Consider the following 19,451-nt stretch of genomic DNA (forward strand, 5'->3'; position numbering starts at 1 on the left):
ATTGACGAATAAATGCTGCCCAAGACACTGGGAGACCTCGCCTGCTTTTCTTCAAATAGTACCATAGACTCGTGTCCACCTGAACAGGTAGCTGGAGCTTCGGTTTAGCATCTCATTTGAAAGATGGCACCACTAACAATGCCAGGGACTTCCCCGAAGCATCAACTCAGATCATCTGCTCAAATTCTACAATGGGGCTTGAATTCATGACTTTATGATTCAGAGGTGAGAGGGCTAGCAGAGAGCTAAGCTGGCACTAATCATTCAAACTGCTATGAATTTAGAATTAAAAATGTACGAGAAATTGAGTATGAAAATATTACTGCACCACTTCACAATATATATTGTAGAATAAATATTCAAAGGTGCCTAATGAAAGAAAAAACAATCTTTCAAAATCAAACTTTATAACATTGTAATTATTGTAAACATGGATTTGATTTTTCACTTCATTACCCATTTTTTGGGAGGAGGCAGGAGACGGGGGAAGAGCCTGGTCTGCATTTTCTGTAACAGCACTGACAGTGATTGCAGAGAATCAAACAGTCAATACAGAGTATTAACAGATGCTGCTAATTCCTTCAGCATTTGATCACCTTCTGTGGAAACTCCATTTAAAAACTGGAAATCAGTTCAAAAGCATTCTCACTTAAAGCTGGACCTCGTTGAATGGGAAATGCATTTCTGCCATCCAAAATTATTTATTTCCCCCAAACGGTTTTATTTTGATCACTATAGTCAGTCTTCAGCATGCTGAAAATCAAGGATAGAAGGCGGCTTGGGGGATGAAAAGAAATTTACTGAATGACATGGCCTTACCAGATCGCCCACATCCAGAGGACAATTTTGTGTAAATAAAATTCTCACAATTCACAATTTAAATTTTCCACAATTAGTTACCACAGGAAAACCTCCTTCTGTAACACTTTAATAAGTGGTCTTCAAATATTCATGAAAGAGAAAAATAATTTAAATCAACCCAGTTAGATTCCCATTGGAGGTTCAAATTCAAAATTGTGCAACTGTCCGAAGAAAATTATTAGATCTTAATTTAAAATTGTAAAAATTCAATGTAATTTTAACAAAAGAAAGGTGATGAACAAAGACAAAATTGTTAGTCCTCATTTGAGGTCATACGTCGTAATTTTTCCTTCAAAGTATTCAACTTTGAATTTATTGTCAGAATCAACCCATTTCAACACTGAAACGAAACAGCAATATTCGAAAACGAATTCCAGAAATATTTATGCTCTGAACAAAATACTGCCTAGCAGAAATATTTTCTGCACCAACTCTGCTGAAATCAGCTATCTGTCTGGTGTGTTTCCAGACAAACTTCATTTATAAAGGCAGAAATAATTTTAAAGAAAGTGTGACTCTTTATTTATCAAACCCTCTATCATCCAAATTGATGCATGACTGCAATCTCCGAAAAAAAGTTTTGCCACCTTATAGCTAAAATGATATATTGTAACTGTATTTTTATACATATAGTGAGCAAGCTTGAAAAATAGGACTGGAATCCAGGTGCATGTCAAATACATACCGTATATACTCGCGTATCATGCGACTTTTGAAGACCTAAATTGTAACCTAAATTTGGGGGGGTCGCATGATACGCGAGATACAAAATTTGCGGGTGTGAAGTGCTGGCCAAGATTAGGCTGTTAAGCAGACCGTATCCACGCTGAATCTCGGCAGGTATCTCCTGGGCTGGATTGCAGCCTCTATTGTCACTTGTACTGTATCTTTGCTGTGGTCTAGAGATCGCCACCCACAACTCCCTTTGAAGTTTGCTGCATTATTAGAGGCTTTAACAATCAAATCTCCATCTATCTCAGCCTATGCTTCTTTTACCCGCAAACACAGTTGAGGCAAATCCGGAGCCTTCATATTCCCTCCCTTCGTAAGTGATTTCTCTCCTTCCATCATCCAGTCATTCCATTTCTTTCTTATATTGTCTTTAAATGGCTTATTAATGGATACGTCAAGTGGCTGAACGACGCTAGTCAAGCCAGCTGGAATGATTGCTCTATCGGTGTTCGATTCGCGAACAGCTTTCACAACAGAATCCACTCGATGTTTCATGATTCGGTTGTTAAGGTCTGTATTCGATCGTTGTTATGTGGTAGGGTACTTGTTACGTGTTGGGTACTTGTTAAACTTGTTTGAAAGCCTAGCCTAGTGGCATCTGGTATCTCAAAAAAGTGACTCGCATGATACATGAGATATATGATAAAATCATGTTTTGGGGACGAAAATTTAGGGGTCGCATGATACGTGAGATCGTAGGATACGCGAGTATATACGGTATGTGCACTGCAGGTGGCAATTGTTGCAAAATTGTCCTCAATTATTTTCACAGATAATGTGCTCAATTGTGTCTTGGAAACTGGGACTGAAACCCAGATGTGTATTGCATGTGAAAACATTTATGGGGAGACAGAGGTGCGTGCTGTAGGTGAATGTGCAATGTAAGTGCAATATTAGTTCACTTTTAAGATTCAATAATTACTATTAATTCAAGCATGCTGGGTATGTGAACAGCTAGCATAGCATAAATGCAGCAAGTTCAGACTTGTTCATAGTTTTATAACTAACATTGCCTGCTTTGTTTTTGTAATACTTACACCAGAGTGCACAATTAAATTTTAACGAGCTCCATTAGGCTGATAAAGAGCCTGTCTACAATCACTCTGTGCTGAACATTACAAAAACACTGATCTGCAAATTCCTCAAACGTGCACAATACCTCAAGTCCAGAAATGAAAATACATATTAAAAACAATACATCACATTTCTTCTGGAAACAATTATTATGGATGGAATTTTTTTCAAGCTTTTTATGTAGCAGACTCTGTTGAAATTGTTCAGAGGTTTATTATTTAAACAAAATATTGAAGGCCTAAGCCCAAGTCTGCCATTCTGAGGTAATAAAATAAGTCAAAACCATACACAACAGAACTTTGCAACTTCAGATTGAAAAGAGTAAATTCTGCATCACACAGGGATCCAGTGTAACCATTATTTTACTATGTGTTATATGCATTTGTGACTGTCTTGCTGTAGAGCTCTTAAAAACAAATTATTCAAAATTATGTAGCCCAATTTCACTTCATTAATTTACCATTTTCATAACCGGTTTTATTCATCAATTTCTATAGCCTACTGACATTAAGCTTTTTCAACAATTTCTGCAGTCTGTGCTGCTTTGTCATTACTTTTAACAGAATTATGAAACTCATAGGCAATCTTTTAACAAATGAAATAAATGTGGAATCTGTTTTTCAAAATAAACAATTTGACAATCACTGCAATTTTAATCAAGATCGGTTTCGTCTCCCAATATTGCCACCATGGAATAATATATTCTATTGTACTTCTAAATTATAACATTTAGATTGATATTGGATAACCAAGTTTCAGGAGCTCATTTTATTTAAATTGATATAATTGGCTTCATTATTATAAAATATATTCAGTATTTTTCGCAAAATGCAAGATCATTCAACTGTTTTGATCCTTAATATAGTACTGTAACAAACGTGAAGCTTCTCCTGTACATAGTAATTGCACATTTAAAATTAAATAATGAATGATACTGAAAGCTACAGTTAATAATGATCCCCTTTCCTTCAGGGTGGAAACATTTGTTTGCAGATAATGCTTAGGCAATAACCTAAGCAATACCATAAGCTTCAGGTTCAATTTCCCAGAATAAATGAAACTTGAATCCATCTGAAAACTTAGTCAGTCCCTTAGTCACTAGATGAAATTATTAGGGTTACACTACATTCAGACTGACAGAAGTCAATGTCGGATACAAAGTTACTGTTACTTACTTTTTCCATTGCAGCCAAAAGAATATGGGCATGCCCTGAGTATTCTGTAACAGAAATTCAAATCAAATTCATTATATTAAATAGTAATACAAGTAGCAATTTTTAAAGTTTCAAAAAGGCAGTTTATTTTTTTTAAGAAATGTGAATCCACACTTCAGAAAGAATTAAATATAAGTTTATGTTTCACTGGTGAAGACAATCCAATCACAATCTAAATCGAAAGTCACCCTGACCAGTGAAAAGCATATAGAATATAATATATTTGAGAAGGTTATACTGTAATTTAATCGATGATGCTTGGATTCATTCTTATACTTTAATCCCCTCTCCCTGCCAAATTATGCTGTTTTTTTTTTAAATCTCTTTGCCAGTTTTCTCCTCTCGTCTCCTTTCCTGAAGGCACTGGAATCACCATCCATTGACTTGCACAAGTATTTATCCTTAATGCATGAGCTTAGGCCATAAGCTTCTGCACACTATTTAATCAGAGTGTGTAGCATAGCCAAGCCTGATACTGTCCTCATCCAAAATCCACACCCATACTTCCAGCAGGGGCCACTGGATGGAAACGCACCGAAGGACCCTTACCGCTACTCTGGCTGAGATCAGCGCCGACAGGCATAGAACCTTGGGCCCTGCTGATTGTTTAGCTCAGCGGTTTGTTGCCTTAACTAGACGAATCATTGGAGGAGCCAATCCAAAGTTATTTCACAAAACAGTTTAAAATTGAAGCGCTTTGGAATTTACTCTCATCTATATATACAGTGAAGACACTAATATTTACAATACACAGTGGTACAGAAAATTTGAAATATTTTTTGGCTGTTTATTTGATATTAAAAGGATACCAGTGTCAGGAAGAAAAGAAATAGATAAGGCAATAGCAGCTACATTTATGACACTTTATAGAAAAATATATTTATACAATTCTGGGATCCATTTTCCTCATAATTATAAATGAGCAGCAGTACTACTACTTAAAACATTTTTATACCAATGAAAGTGTGTTAACAGCATTCAACACCAGCTTCCCAGAACTTCTTGTTAAGTCACCTTGGAATTTTTACATTTCCGCCAGGATATTGTTCATTAAAATCATTCATGAATATTGCCTTTAACATAAGAACATAAGAATTAGGAACAGGAGTAGGCCATCTAGCCCCTCGAGCCTGCTCCGCCATTCAATAAGATTATGGCTGATCTGGCCGTGGACTCAGGTCCACTTACTCGCCCTCTCCCCGTAACCCTTAATTCCCTTATTGGTTAAAAATCTATCGATCTGTGACTTGAATTCATTCAATGAGCTAGCCTCAACTGCTTCCTTGGGCAGAGAATTCCACAGATTCACAACCCTCTGGGAGAAGAAATTCCTTCTCAACTCGGTTTTAAATTGGCTCCCCCGTATTTTGAGGCAGTGCCCCCTAGTTCTAGTCTCCCCTACCAGTGGAAACAACTTCTCTGCCTCTATCTTGTCTATCCCTTTCATGATTGTAAATGTTTCTATAAGATCACCCCTCATCCTTCTGAACTCCAACGGGTAAAGACCCAGTCTACTCAATCTATCATCATAAGGTAACCCCCTCATCTCCGGAATCAGCCTAGTGAATCGTCTCTGTACCCCCTCCAAAGCCAGTATATCCTTCCTGAAGTAAGGTGACCAAAACTGCACGCAGTACTCCAGGTGCGGCCTTACCAATACCCTATACAGTTGCAGCAGGACCTCCCTGCTTTTGTACTCCATCCCTCTCGCAATGAAGGCCAACATTCTATTCGCCTTCCTGATTACCTGCTGCACCTGCAAACTAACTTTTTGGGATTTTTACGTTTTAAAGTTTAATTTGTTTTAATTGCCGGTGTTTTTAGTGTCCCCTTCCCTTTTATAGGGGGCACTGGGGAAAAATTGTGATTTTAGTGCCAAAAAAAAAAAAAGAAAAAACAAAAAAAAAAAAAAAAAACCCCCCAAAAAAAGGGCCTTGTAAATGTCTGGTGTGTCACCCAGGTCGGGTGGCACGATTTAATGTTTTATGTTTTTGCAGGTAGACTCAAAGAGTTTCATGCACAAGAGTTTCATGCACAAGGACCCCCAGGTCCCTCTGCACCTCAGCATGTTGTAATTTCTCCCCATTCAAATAATATTCCCTTTTACTGTTTTTTATCCCCCAAGGTGGATGACCTCACACTTTCCGACATTGTATTCCATCTGCCAAACCTTAAGCCCATTCGCTTAACCTATCCAAATCTCTGCAGCCTCTCTGTGTCCTCTACACAACCCGCTTTCCCACTAATCTTAGTGTCATCTGCAAATTTTGTTGCACTACACTCTGTCCCCTCTTCCAGGTCATCTATGTATATTGTAAACAGTTGTGATCCCAGCACCGATCCCTGTGGCACACCACTAACCACCGATTTCCAACCTGAAAAGGACCCATTTATCCCGACTCTCTGCTTTCTGTTCGCCAGCCAATTCTCTATCCATGTTAATACATGTCCTCTGACTCCGCGTACCTTTATCTTCTGCAGTAACCTTTTGTGTGACACCTTATCGAATGCCTTTTGGAAATCTAAATACACCACATCTATCGGTATACCTCTATCCACCATGCTCGTTATATCCTCAAAGAATTCCAGTAAATTAGTTAAACATGATTTCCCCTTCATGAATCCATGCTGTGTCTGCTTGATTACACTATTCCTATCTAGATGTCCCGCTATTTCTTCCTTAATGATAGTTTCAAGCATTTTCCCCACTACAGATGTTAAACTAACCGGCCTATAGTTACCTGCCTTTTGTCTGCCCCCTTTTTTTTTTTTTAAAAACAGAGGCGTTACATTAGCTGCTTTCCAATCCGCTGGTACCTCACCAGAGTCCAGAGAATTTTGGTAGATTATAACGAATGCATCTGCTATAACTTCCGCCATCTCTTTTAATACCCTGGGATGCATTTCATCAGGACCAGGGGACTTGTCTATCTTGAGTCCCATTAGCCTGTCCAGCACTACCCTGCCCTAGTGATTGTCTCAAGGTCCTCCCTTCCCACATTCCTGTGACCAGCAATTTTTGGCATGGTTTTTGTGTCTTCCGAAGACCGAAGCAAAATAATTGTTTACGGTCTCAGCCATTTCCACATTTCCCATTATTAAATCCCCCTTCTCATCTTCTAAGGGACCAACATTTACTTTAGTCACTCTTTTCCATTTTATATATTTGTAAAAGCTTTTACTATCTGTTTTTATGTTTTGCGCAAGTTTGCCTTCGTAATCTATCTTTCCTTTCTTTATTGCTTTTTTAGTCATTCTTTGCTGTTGTTTAAAATTTTCCCAATCCTCTAGTTTCCCACTAACCTTGGCCACCTTATACGCATTGGTCTTTGATTTGATACTCTCCTTTATTTCCTTGGTTATCCACGGCTGGTTATCCCTTCTCTTACCGCTCTTCTTTTTCACTGGAATATATTTTTGTTGCGCACTATGAAAGAACTCCTTAAAAGGCCTCCACTGTTCCTCAATTGTGCCACCGTTTAGTCTGTGTTCCCAGTCTACTTTAGCCAATTCTGCCCTCATCCCACTGTAGTCCCCTTTGTTTAAGCTAGTACGCTTGTTTCTGACACAACTTCCTCACCCTCAATCTGTATTACAAATTCAAGCATTCAACTGGAGGGGCTATGAAAACCCATAGCTTATATTTGAGTCAATTCCATCAACTTAATCTAACTACAGATCTTTTTGAATGAACAAACATTAGAATGGAATATTTACTCTGCTCGGTGTATCTGGCCTGAATCAAAATCGCATATGGACTTGCATCCTCTGAGTTGATAATTGAGAGTAGCAAGTTTAACTGATTTACTTTTGTTGTTGTCTGCATTTCTCTACTTCACCTTGAGGTGTTACTGCCAATAAATGCAGTGCACTCGCACATGTTTAATTTAGCTGAAGGTCACCCACACAATAAAACTTTAAATTAGCTGATACTGAAGTTTGTACTGAAATAGGAATGAATGATTCATGATCATTCAGGGAGAATTACATGGTTTTAAATCACATGTATGATTCCAAGGTTCCCAGTGGCTCGAATGGATAAGCCCATAGGTAGCAGAGCCACAAAGACCAGCAAGGTCTCAGACTCAATTCCTGGTCTGTACTGAATTAGCTGATCTCTATTGGGGCAGCACCACTGAGGCTACAATTGAACTCAGTGACCTTGGATTAGCAAGGTGGGGTAAAAGTTTCCAATGCCGTGTCCCTATGCAGGAACAGCTGCTGGAAGTACATGTACATGATTGTCAAGCAAGAGAAAGAAAGACTTGGATTTATATAGCACCTTTCACATCTCAAAGTGCTTTACAGCCAATAAAGTACTTTTAGAGACTAGTCACTGTTGTAATGTGGGAAACATGTGTAAAGGGAGGACCATGTATAGCTGGAATGTTGCCCCACCCATGGTTGAATAATCTGTCAACATTCACTATCAAGCTCACTTATGAAGACTAACCATTTGGGCTCCTGGCATCTGTGGACCTGCACCACAGTAAGGAAAGGAGGGGAGGGAAGAAGCCAGTGGAAAAGCAGCTGAAGTCCTGCTACTGCTCTTGCACTTATAAAGCCTCACATAACAAAGCAGCTGCACTCAATCAGAACATGCCTGTTCAGCAATCCAGCTGACCATAGTATTCTATATATGGCAAGATTTATTTTGAATGACTTGTATTCAATCAAGTCCACTCATATTGTATCACCCTCTAATGCATGAATATGACTCAAACAATCTGGTCTTGTGTCTCACAGATAGTATGATCTCATTCTCAGCTGGTGGTCTTGTAAGAAAAGACAGATTCTATTTTTCTAGTTCAGTATAATTTCTTAGTATAAAGTTCTAAAAGAAAAAAAAAACACAATTTTGTAATTTGCTGCAGGGTGTAGCTCAACTTTGGTCACAATCATAGCCACTGCACAAAATGCAAATAGCATTTTGCTGAATTTTAATTTGCTGTCAATTCTGTAACATATGTCACAATTTAACACCAGCGAATTTCATAGCAGTTTCAACTGTCTGATAATGCAACTCTTCAGCTTCACAGTTGGATTAAATTTACACAACCTCAAACACTTATGGATTAATCCGAAAAATGTATTTCTATTGTTGGACCCAGATTTGCATTGTGCTCAAAGGAAGCAAAGGAAAATACCTGCATTTATATCCATCACTTGCATCAGCCACGCTCATGAAGACAGCCACCTATATCAGGCAAATGGCACTAACTGTTTGCCGTTTCCACTGAAGTCAACTGTAAAGGCGCTGCTTATTTTGGGCAATGCATTAAGATTTTCCCACCTCCATGGATCATTTTGTGTCTGTGCTGTTTTTTTTTTTATGTCTCAGCAGATTTTATTAAATTAAATTTGATAGTCATGGAGTTGTAGAGTTCAATCATCACCCGTTAGATGTAGGAGGAGGCATTTCCCCCGATGTTGGATGAGCAAAGTGATAAGTTCTGGATGGACGTTGTCAAACACAGGGAAGTGCGCACTCACTTTGGAGAGATCTCACCTTCCATGAAGGGAAGCACATTCTTTGGTAAACAAACTGGTGAAATGTGTTCTCCTCATTGGTGAACTGTGGGCACAGCTTAAATATGGCAGAGTGGTGCCTGGCTGCGAGTGTGTGTGTGTGTGTGTGTGTGTGTGTGTGTGTGTGTGTGTTCTCAATCCTCCGTTAGCGAGGATGGTCTTCGTGCCAATAATTCCCTTATTAACCCGAGACATGCTGGCAAAGATGGCAGCATCTGTGATGACAGCCACGCACTCCTGGCTGGCCTCCCACATTCTACCCTATGTAAACTTGAGGTCATCTAAAACTCGGCAGCTCGAGTCTGAACTCGTACCAAGTCCCGTTCACCTATCGCCCTTGTGCTCGCTGACCTACATTGGCTCCCAGTTAAGCAACGGCTCGATTTTAAAATTCTCATCCTCGTTTACAAATCCCTCCATCGGCTCTCCCCCTCCCTTTCTCTGTAATCTTCTACAGCCCCCCCCCCCCCCACCCCTGGGGAGATATCTCCTCAAATTCTGCCCTCTTGAGCATCCCTGATTATAACTGCTCAACCATTGGTGGGTGGCCTGGGCCCTAAGCTCTGGAACTCCCTCCCTAAACCTCTCCGCATCTCTTTCCTCCTTTAAGACGCTCCTTAAAACCTACCTGTTTGACCAAGCTTTTGGTCATCTGCCGTAATTTCTTCTTATGTGGCTGGGTGTCAAATGTATTCGTTTTGTCTTATCATAGGCAGTTCCTCGGAATCAAGGAAGACTTGCTTCCACTCTTAACATAAGTTCTTAGGTGGCTGTACAGTCCAATACGAGAACCACAGTCTCTGTCACAGGTGGGACAGATAGTCGTTGGGGAAAGGGGTGGGTGGAACTGGTTTACCGCCACTCTTATTACACTCCTGTGAAGTGCCTTGGGACGTTTTACTATGTTAAAGGCACTATATAGATAAGTTGTTGTCAATCCCGGCCTCAGATATTTCCTGTTCCCGTTCTCTCTCAATGTCTCTAAAAGACGATACTCCATCCAATGCTTTTGGCGGGCTAATTGTATTTAAACCAGCGATAAGCGATGAGGGCAGCAAATGCTTAAAAAATCCTTCAAATCCAAACAGCTAGGTTGGCATAAGGAACTCCCCAGTGCAGGCCAAAACCCACAGTGCAAAACTCCAGCACAATACAGTACACCAATCTACCACACACCATCCCAATTTTCTTCAAGTTATGCATTTAAAAATGAAGTCGTTTAAATTACACCCTTTCATTTCTCTTTGTGTTTTTTTTAAGTCTGTGTTTCCGCCATCTAAAAATGTAAGATTCCAGTGTATCAAACAATACTACTTACCATCCACTTCATCTACCATAGCTCGAATGACTAAAGGAAAAACTCCTTTCTCTAGATCAAAGTTTAACTAAAAGATAAAAGGAAAGACCAGTCAATAACAAAGATAAAAATCGTTATTAAATTTCAAAAAAAAGACTTTAGAAGTAATGCAAAATTTAGAATGTCAAAAAAAACAATGCCCTTTTTACATTGTGCATATTTCTGAGATAAATACCCCAGGTACACTACAATATGAAAACGATTTAGTATATCAAAATTGTTTTTTTAAGTTTGTCAGATTGTGACACTTACAACATTGAAATAAATGGGTAATACTGTAACATCCCGACTCTATTGAAATCAATAGATAATGCTGTAACACTACTATCTGTTCATGTTTGCTACAGAGATGGTACGAGAAATTCAACTCAACCAGCTGAAATTTCCTCAAACTATAAGCGATGCCACAGGAGTTTAGACGTAATTCATAAACTTATTGCCTTTATACAATATTTACAACCATTAAAATTTAACTAATTAAAAGATCTTGACATTTAGCGAGAGTTTGGCAGGTAGTTCAACTGAAAAACTACAACACCAGAATGGTATAGGGCAAATTTTAGAAAGATGTAGAGCAAGCTAGCTGAGGTGAGATGGAAAAATAAATTGGCACAAGAGTGTACAGCAACAGTGAGATGTTTTAAAAAATAAATATTGCAAAAGATACAGAATAAGTATATTCTATTTAAGAAAGGAAACCATGAGTAGTTTTAGGATGCCATGGATAAATAGAGGTCAGAAGCCAATTAAATAGAATGTAACGTAACCAAGTTTGCTGACAATACAAAGATGGGAGGAAATGTGTGAGGAGGACATAAAAACCATGCAAAAGGACTTAGGCAGGCTAAGTGAGTGGGCAAAAATTTGGCAGATGGAGTGCAATGTTGGAAAGTATGAGGTTATTCACTTTGGCAGAAAAAAATCAAAGTTATTATTTAAATGGAGAAAAATTGCAAAGTGCTGCAGTACAACAGGACGTGGGGGCCCTGGTGTATGAAACACAAAAGGTTAGTATGCAGATACAGCAAGTGATCAGAAAGGCCAATGGAATCTTGGCCTTTATTGCAAAGGGGATGGAGTATAAAAAACAGGGAAGTCTTGCCATAGTTATACAGGGTATTGGTGAGGCCACACCTGGAATACTGCGTGCAGTTTTGGTTTCCATATTTAAGAAAGGATATACTTGCTTTGGAGGCAGTTCAGAGAAGGTTCACCAGGTTGATTCCGGAGTTGAGGGGGTTATGAGGAAAGGTTGAGTAGGTTGGGCCTCTGCTCATTGGAATTAAGAATGAGAGGTGATCTTATCGAAACGTATAAGATTTTGAGGGGGCTTGACAAGGTGGATGCTTCCACTGATGGGGGAGACTAGAACTAGGGAGCATAATCTTAGAATAAAGGGGCCGTCCATTTAAAATTGTGATGAGGAGGACTTTCTTTTCTCAGAGGGTTGTAAATCTGTGGAATTCTCTGCCTCAGAGAGCTGTGGAAGCTGGGTCATGGAATAAATTTAAGACAGAGATAGACAGTTTCTTAACCGATAAGGGAATAAGGGGTTATGGGGAGCGGGCAGGGAAGTGGACCCGAATCCATGATCAGATCAGCCATGATCATATTAAATGGTGGAGCAGGCTCGAGGGACCAGATGGCCTACTTCTGCTCCTATTTCTTATGTTTAAAATTGATCAAAGCCAATTATGACTCCCCGAGAAAACAATCAATTTGTAGGTAATGATCATAAAATTATGGATATTAAATATGTACTTTGCTAAAGAGAAGGATATTGAAGAGATGAATCCTTAAGTGTTGAGAACAAGATGAGCGATATTCGAATGCATAAACAGAAACTTTTGGTTAAATTAGTTAAGCTAAAGGACGACAAAGCACCAACGCCCAATGGGACAGAAAGGGAGACAGAGCTAATCGTGATAATTACAGGCCAGTTAATTTAACCTCTGTGATAGAGAAAATTTTGGAGTGTATAGTTGAGGATGAAATTACTATATACCCAGATTAAGAAAAATAGGTCGAAGTAGCCAGCACTGATTTCAAAAAGGGACACTTCAGTGCATAAATGAGGAAGTGCTGCACTGTCGACGGTGCGGTCTTTTGGGTAAGCCGTTAAACCAAAGGAGAGCAAGGAAATTCTCCATGTGCCTTAGCCAACATTTATCGCACAACCAACATCACTTAAAAAGACAGATTAATTGATAATTACTATATGTGGAACCTTGCTGGTTACAAATTGACTGTCGCATTTCCCAACATGACAATAGTGACTGAAAATTGGTTGTGGAGTGCTTTGCAAAGTCCAGAGGTCGTGAAAGCTTTGACAAACCTCACAATTCTTTGAGGAGATAACAAATCTCCTCAAAGAATTGTGAGGTTTGTCAAAGCTGTAATGAGAGAGCATTAATTAGCAACCTCGTTGTGCGAGGCCCCTTGGGAAAGAGTGACCATAATATGGTGGAATTCTACATTAGGATGGAGAATGAAACAGTTAATTCAGAGACCATGGTCCAGAACTTAAAGAAGGGTAACTGTGAAGGTATGAGGCGTGAATTGGCCGGGATAGATTGGTGAATGATACTTAAGGGGTTGACAGTGGATGGGCAATGGCAGACACTGCGAGACCGCACGGATGAACTACAACAATTGTACATCCCTTTCTGGCGTAAAAATAAAAAAGGGAAGGTGACTCAACCGTGGCTATCAAGGGAAATCAGGGATAGTATTAAAGCCAAGGAAGTCGTATACAAATTGGCCAGAAATAGCAGCGAACCAGGGGACTAGGAGAAATTTAGAACTCAGCAGAGGAGGACAAAGCGTTTGATTAGGGCAGGGAAAATAGAGTACAAGAGGAAGCTTGCAAGGAACATTAAAATGGACTGCAAAAGCTTCTATAGATGATATGTAAAGAGAAAAAGGTTAGGTAGGCAAACATAGGTCCCCTGCAGTCAGAATCAAGGGAAGTCATAACTGGGAACAAAGAAATGGCAGACCAATTGAACAAGTACTTTGGTTCAGTATTCACTAAGGAGGACACAAACAACCTTCCGGATATAAAAGGGGTCAACGGTCTAGTAAGAAGGAAGAACAGAGGGAAATCCTTATTAGTCGGGAAATTGCATTGGGGAAATTGATGGGATTGAAGGCAGATAAATTCCCAGGGCCTGATGGTCTGTATCCCAGAGTACTTAAGGAGGTGTCCAAGGAAATAGCGGATGCTTTGACAGTCATTTTCCAACATTCCAGAGACTCTGGATCAGTTCCTATGGAGTGGAGGGTAGCCAATGCAACCCCACTTTTAAAAAAAGTAGGGAGAGAGAAAACAGGAAATTATCGTCCGGTCAGCCTGACATCGGTAGTGGGTAAAGTGATGGAATCAATTGTTAAGGATGTCATAGCAGCGCATTTGGAAAGAGGTGACATGATAGATCCAAGCCAGCATGGATTTGTGAAAGAGAAATCATGCTTGACAAATCTTCTGGAATTTTTTGAGGATGTTTCCAGTAGAGGGGACAAGGGAGAACCAGTTGATGTGGTGTATTTGGACTTTCAGAAGGCTTTCGACAAGGTCCCACACAAGAGATTAATGTGCAAAGTTAAAGCACATGGGATTGGGGGTAGTGTGCTAACATGGATTGAGAACTGGTTGGCAGACAGAAAGCAAAGAGTAGGAGTAAATGGGTACCTTACAGAATGGCAGGCAGTGACTTGTGGGGTACCGCAAGGTTCTGTGCTGGGGCCCCAGCTGTTTACACTGTACATTAATGATTTAGACGAGGGGATTAAATGTAGCATCTCCAAATTTGCAGATGACATTAAGTTGGGTGGCAGTGTGAGCTGCGAGGAGGATGCTATGAGGCTGCAGAGTGACTTGGATAGGTTAGGTGAGTGGGCAAATGCATGGCAGATGAAGTATAATGTGGATAAATGTGAGGTTATCCACTTTGGTGGTAAAAACAGAGAGACAGACTATTATTTGAATGGTGACAGATTAGGAAAAGAGGAGGTGTAACGAGACCTGGGTGTCATGGTACATCAGTCATTGAAGGTTGGCATGCAGGTACAGCAGGCGGTTAAGAAAGCAAATGGCATGTTGGCCTTCAGAGCGAGGGGATTTGAGCACAGGGACAGGGAGGTGTTACTACAGTTGTACAGGGCCTTGGTGAGGCCACACCTGGAGTATTGTGTGTACAGTTTTGGTCTCCTAACTTGAGGAAGGACATTCTTGCTATTGAGGGAGTGCAGCGAAGGTTCATCAGACTGATTCCCGGGATGGCGGGACTGACATATCAAGAAAGACTGGATCAATTGGGCTTATATTCACTGGAGTTCAGAAGAATGAGAGGGGATCTCATAGAAACGTTTAAAATTCTGACGGGTTTAGACAGGTTAGATGCAGGAAGAATGTTCCCAATGTTGGGGAAGTCCAGAACCAGGGGTCACAGTCTAAGGATAAGGGGTAAGCCATTCAGGACCGAGATGAGGAGAAACTTCTTCACCCAGAGAGTGGTGAACCTGTGGAATTCTCTACCACAGAAAGTTGTTGAGGCCAATTCACCAAATATATTCAAAAAGGAGTTAGATGTAGTACTTACTACTCGGGGGATCAAGGGGTATGGCGAGAAAGCAGGAATGGGGTACTGAAGTTGCATGTTCAGCCATGAACTCATTGAATGGCGGTGCAGGCTTGAAGGGCCGAATGGCCTAGTCCTGCACCTATTTTCTATGTTTCTATGTTTCTATACACGATAAATGGGGAAATGCAGTGCATGTAGTGTGCATGGACTTCAGAAAAGCATTAAAGTACTACATGGGAGATTAGGAGAGATGATTAAAGAGTATGAAATTAGGAAAGCCTAGAAAATTGGTTTAAAAATGGTTAGAATGGAGAAAACAGATTATGAGTTAAGAGAAATTTTTCCAGTGTGATTGGAAGTGGACAGTGGTGTCCAACAGGATTCAGTTCTGATGCCAGTTCAATGTGTACATCAATGATTTGGATTGTCATTAAGGGGCTGGTGTAAAAATTTGCAGATGATACTATAAGAGGTATTGTTAATTTGTTAAAAGACCAAAAGCAGCTGCAAAGCGATATGGGTAAGATGGGGAATGGATTATATTAAAAAAAAAAAAATTGCAGAGGGAATTCAATGCAAGTGTGAGGCGATACATTTTGCTAAAAAAAATTACACCATAAATGGAAATAGGCTGTGATATGAAAAAGAGGGATTTTACTCTTCATTCAGTGGTGAGAATGTGGAACTTGCTACCTTCTACCTGTAGTGGTTGAGGAAAATAGCACTGATGCATTTAATGGGAAGCTAGATAAATAATCGGAGAGAAAGGGAGAGAGGATATTTTGATAGTTAATCAACTTCATCCCTCCCTATGTCAAGATTAAATTGAATAGGTGGAAGGAGGATAAGGGGTAAAGATATACGGGAACAGGTTAAATATAATTAGGGATACTGCTCACAAGAGATTGGGCCAAACGGCCTCTTTACAGGTTGTAACTTCAATGCATTTTGTTGATAATAGAGCTGAGTGTCTACTGTATACCTGTGCAAGCTACCCCATATCTGCAGCTGAAGTTACCAGAGGCAGCACAAAAATGTTGCATTTATGTAGCAGCTTTCACGACTTCTGGACTTTGCAAAGCATTCCACAGCCAATGTTCAGTCACTATTGTCATGTAGGGAAATGCGACAGTCAATTTGTAATCAGCAAGGTTCCACAAATAGTAATGATCAATTAATCTGTCTTTTTAAGTGATGTTGGTTGTGCGATAAATGTTGGCTAAGGCACATGGAGAATTCCTTGCTCTCCTTTGAATAGTGCACTGGGATCTTTATGTCCACTGGACAGGGAAGCCTGGGCCTTGATTTAATGGCTTACCCAGAAGATCGCACCGTCGATAGTGCTGCACTTCCTCATTCATGCACTGAAGTGTCAGCATGGATTATGTGCTGGAGTGGGGCTTGAATTCACAACCTAGCACTGAGCCAAGACAGAGGTGTTGTCGGAGGATGGTGTGGCTGACCACGTCAAAGATTGCAGAGCGATCCCAGAGTACAAGAGGAGATAATGGTGCAGTTATGGAGAACTTCATTAGTAACTTTGGTTAAGGCCTAGTCAGTGCTGTGGGAAGGGTAGAAATCATATTGGAAGGATTCAAACAGGGAGTTGCAGGAGACAGATCTGGGAAATGACATGTTCAAGGACCCTGGATAGTAAAGGTGGCTGGAGGTAGGGCAGCAGTTTTTAAGGACAAAGCGGTTAAGTGGTGGGAGGTGATAATGGTGGTTTTGTGGGGAATGAAACAGTGTCTGAGGAAAGAGAAGAGCTTACAATGTCTGCTAACAATGGGGATAGGAAGGAAAGTTTGGTGGTCAGCATCTTAGTGGGGATAATGTTGAGGGAGAAGGAGGTGGATCCTTTGGATGAGATGGGTTCTGAAGGGCATGGGTGAAAGGAGAGAGAAAAGAGAGAGAGAGAGAGAGAGAGAGAGAAAAAGGAGATTTGCATAGTGGGCAAGGGGAGGAAGAATCTATCTCGCTGACAAAGAGGACCATGAACTCCTTGCTCTTATTGCTAGAGGAAAGTGTAGAGGACAATAAAAGGGAGTTTAAAGGAAATAATTGGTAGCGGAAAAAAGAAGTTATAATAATCCTAGAGTTTTGGACAGGTTTGGCAGCGAGCTGCGATGTCCGGTAAGGCTAGATGTGCTCCAACCAGATATGATGATGGATGGTTGAGTCAGTTGTGGGTCACGATATGCTCAAGCCTGCACCACTTGCACTTAAGGGATCAAAGATGGGGGGAATGACTAGAACGGGAGATGGTAAAGGCTTTGCTGTGGCCAAGGGCATCAAAGAGGGAGGGGATTGAGTGTTCCAGAAAAGCTATTGTAGTGAATGGAAGGCCAAAGGCTAGGCAGCTGGGAGTTTGAAAGCACAATTGTAAATGACATGCAGGAGTTTATTGTCATAGATGACATAGAAGGAAGTGGAGGTAGAAGGGTGTGGGTGGTGAGGGATACACGGAAGTGATCAGAGGTAGCCACGTCAGTGGTCAAGACACTGGGAGTCAAGATTGTCATGAGATCGAGAGCTGGGTCATGAATATAGGTAGGAGTGTTTATATGGAGGAAGAGGTTTAGGGAGGGCAGGGGCAACAAATTCAGAAGAGACAAGGAAAAGAAAATTAAGATGGAGTTTGAAATTAATGAGGCTCTTAAGTTGCCCAGTGCAGAGGCTAAATGAGGAAAGGAAAGAGGCTACCTTGGTGAGCAATTTAGAATGGGGCGGGGAATTTATGAAGTGAATTTTATATATGCAAAAATAGACATTAAAAATGCTAGTGTTAATAGTACACACTGAAAATTTGCTTGCAACTGGAAACTTTTCTTTCTATGTCACAGCTAACCTCAACTAGCTATCTAAAATCCACTTTATTTAGCAAATGTACTGTATATTTTGAATTTATAATTCCAGCCAAGCGAAGAGAAATGTTCCAAGTCATAAAATTCAGTACCACCAGAAATTCAGTTTTATTTAAAAATTGACAGAAGGCCAACTATTAATAGTTTTTATAACAAGTGGTTAGGTGTTTAAGAATTCCAATGAGAACATACAGTGCATCACTGTACTTATTAAGGAAATGTACTTCACAGCTTAATCACACATTTGGGAAACAGTGCATGAAATTAAAACATTAGAACTCACATAAATAATTCTACTTGTTCTCTACAGTGTCTGTACATGCTGTACATTTGGTTTAGGTAGAAACACAGCATAATTATACATTAACAAGACACTTTATACAGTTATTCAACTCTTAAAATGGTCTACAGAGGGTGATTCACGCTACGTCAAAGTAATTCTTTTTGTGAAGCAATGAGATGTTTTGGAGGTGCTATACAAATGAAATGATCATTTCAAACAGCAACAGAGTAAAATTCAAACATCTGTACATACAAGCAGCTAAAATCTATAGACTGGTACAAGAGCCTTTAGGCAATTTGAGAAAAGTTCAAGAATGTAATTACAAACAGATTTGTTTAATTGTCGTTACAATTAATAATGATGCAATTATAGAAACAATTCATTCAGCTAGAGCAGCAATGAGGCACTATAATTGGTGTCAGTGTCCAAAAAAAAAATTAAAATGCAACAACAATTAAAGTTTAAATTAATAATCTAAAATGCATGAAATGTGAAATAATTCAAAGAAATTATAACACCAAACCGTAGACAAGATTTGAAATTTAGTAAAAGAAAAACCTCTGCTGATATTTTATTATAAACAAAGGAACAACAACAGAGGTATGTCATTGCTTATAATCTTACACAATATAAACAGAATATTAAATTATGGTTGCAGCAACTGGACAGTGCAAATACTTCCAAAGTTATTTATGGGTGCTTTAGCATGGCTATTCTCACCCATCTTCTTATAATGCGGTCAGTACAGCACTTAAACGGCACCAGCATCTGTGGAGCCCAGGGTGATTCATCACCAGAGCCAATGATGACGCAAGGGAGGTTAAATCCAGTGTTTTAGTTTTACAGTAACTAGTATGTATTCAATGTCTAGCCTCAAGCACAGATACACAGATAGAAGATTGGCACGATAGTTGCATTTAGTTCTCAATACCAGCTCAAAAATGGAGCAGGGAC

General features: G+C 39.8%; 1 protein-coding gene across 3 annotated transcripts in view; it reads right to left on the reverse strand.

Moving 5' to 3' along the window:
- LOC139281161 (E3 ubiquitin-protein ligase MGRN1-like) overlaps window positions 1–19,451 on the reverse strand; it is a 164,233-nt gene that overhangs the window by 57,429 nt on the left and 87,353 nt on the right. For all 3 annotated transcript variants that reach the window (XM_070901173.1, XM_070901172.1, XM_070901174.1), the window contains exons 6-7: window positions 10,729–10,795; window positions 3,843–3,886 (exon numbers count right to left, since the gene is read on the reverse strand). In XM_070901173.1, the coding sequence (XP_070757274.1) occupies window positions 3,843–3,886; window positions 10,729–10,795 (111 nt within the window). The remainder of the gene's footprint in view (window positions 1–3,842; window positions 3,887–10,728; window positions 10,796–19,451) is intronic.

This window comes from Pristiophorus japonicus, chromosome 15 (genome assembly GCF_044704955.1).
Source record: "Pristiophorus japonicus isolate sPriJap1 chromosome 15, sPriJap1.hap1, whole genome shotgun sequence".
NCBI lineage: Eukaryota > Metazoa > Chordata > Chondrichthyes > Pristiophoridae > Pristiophorus > Pristiophorus japonicus.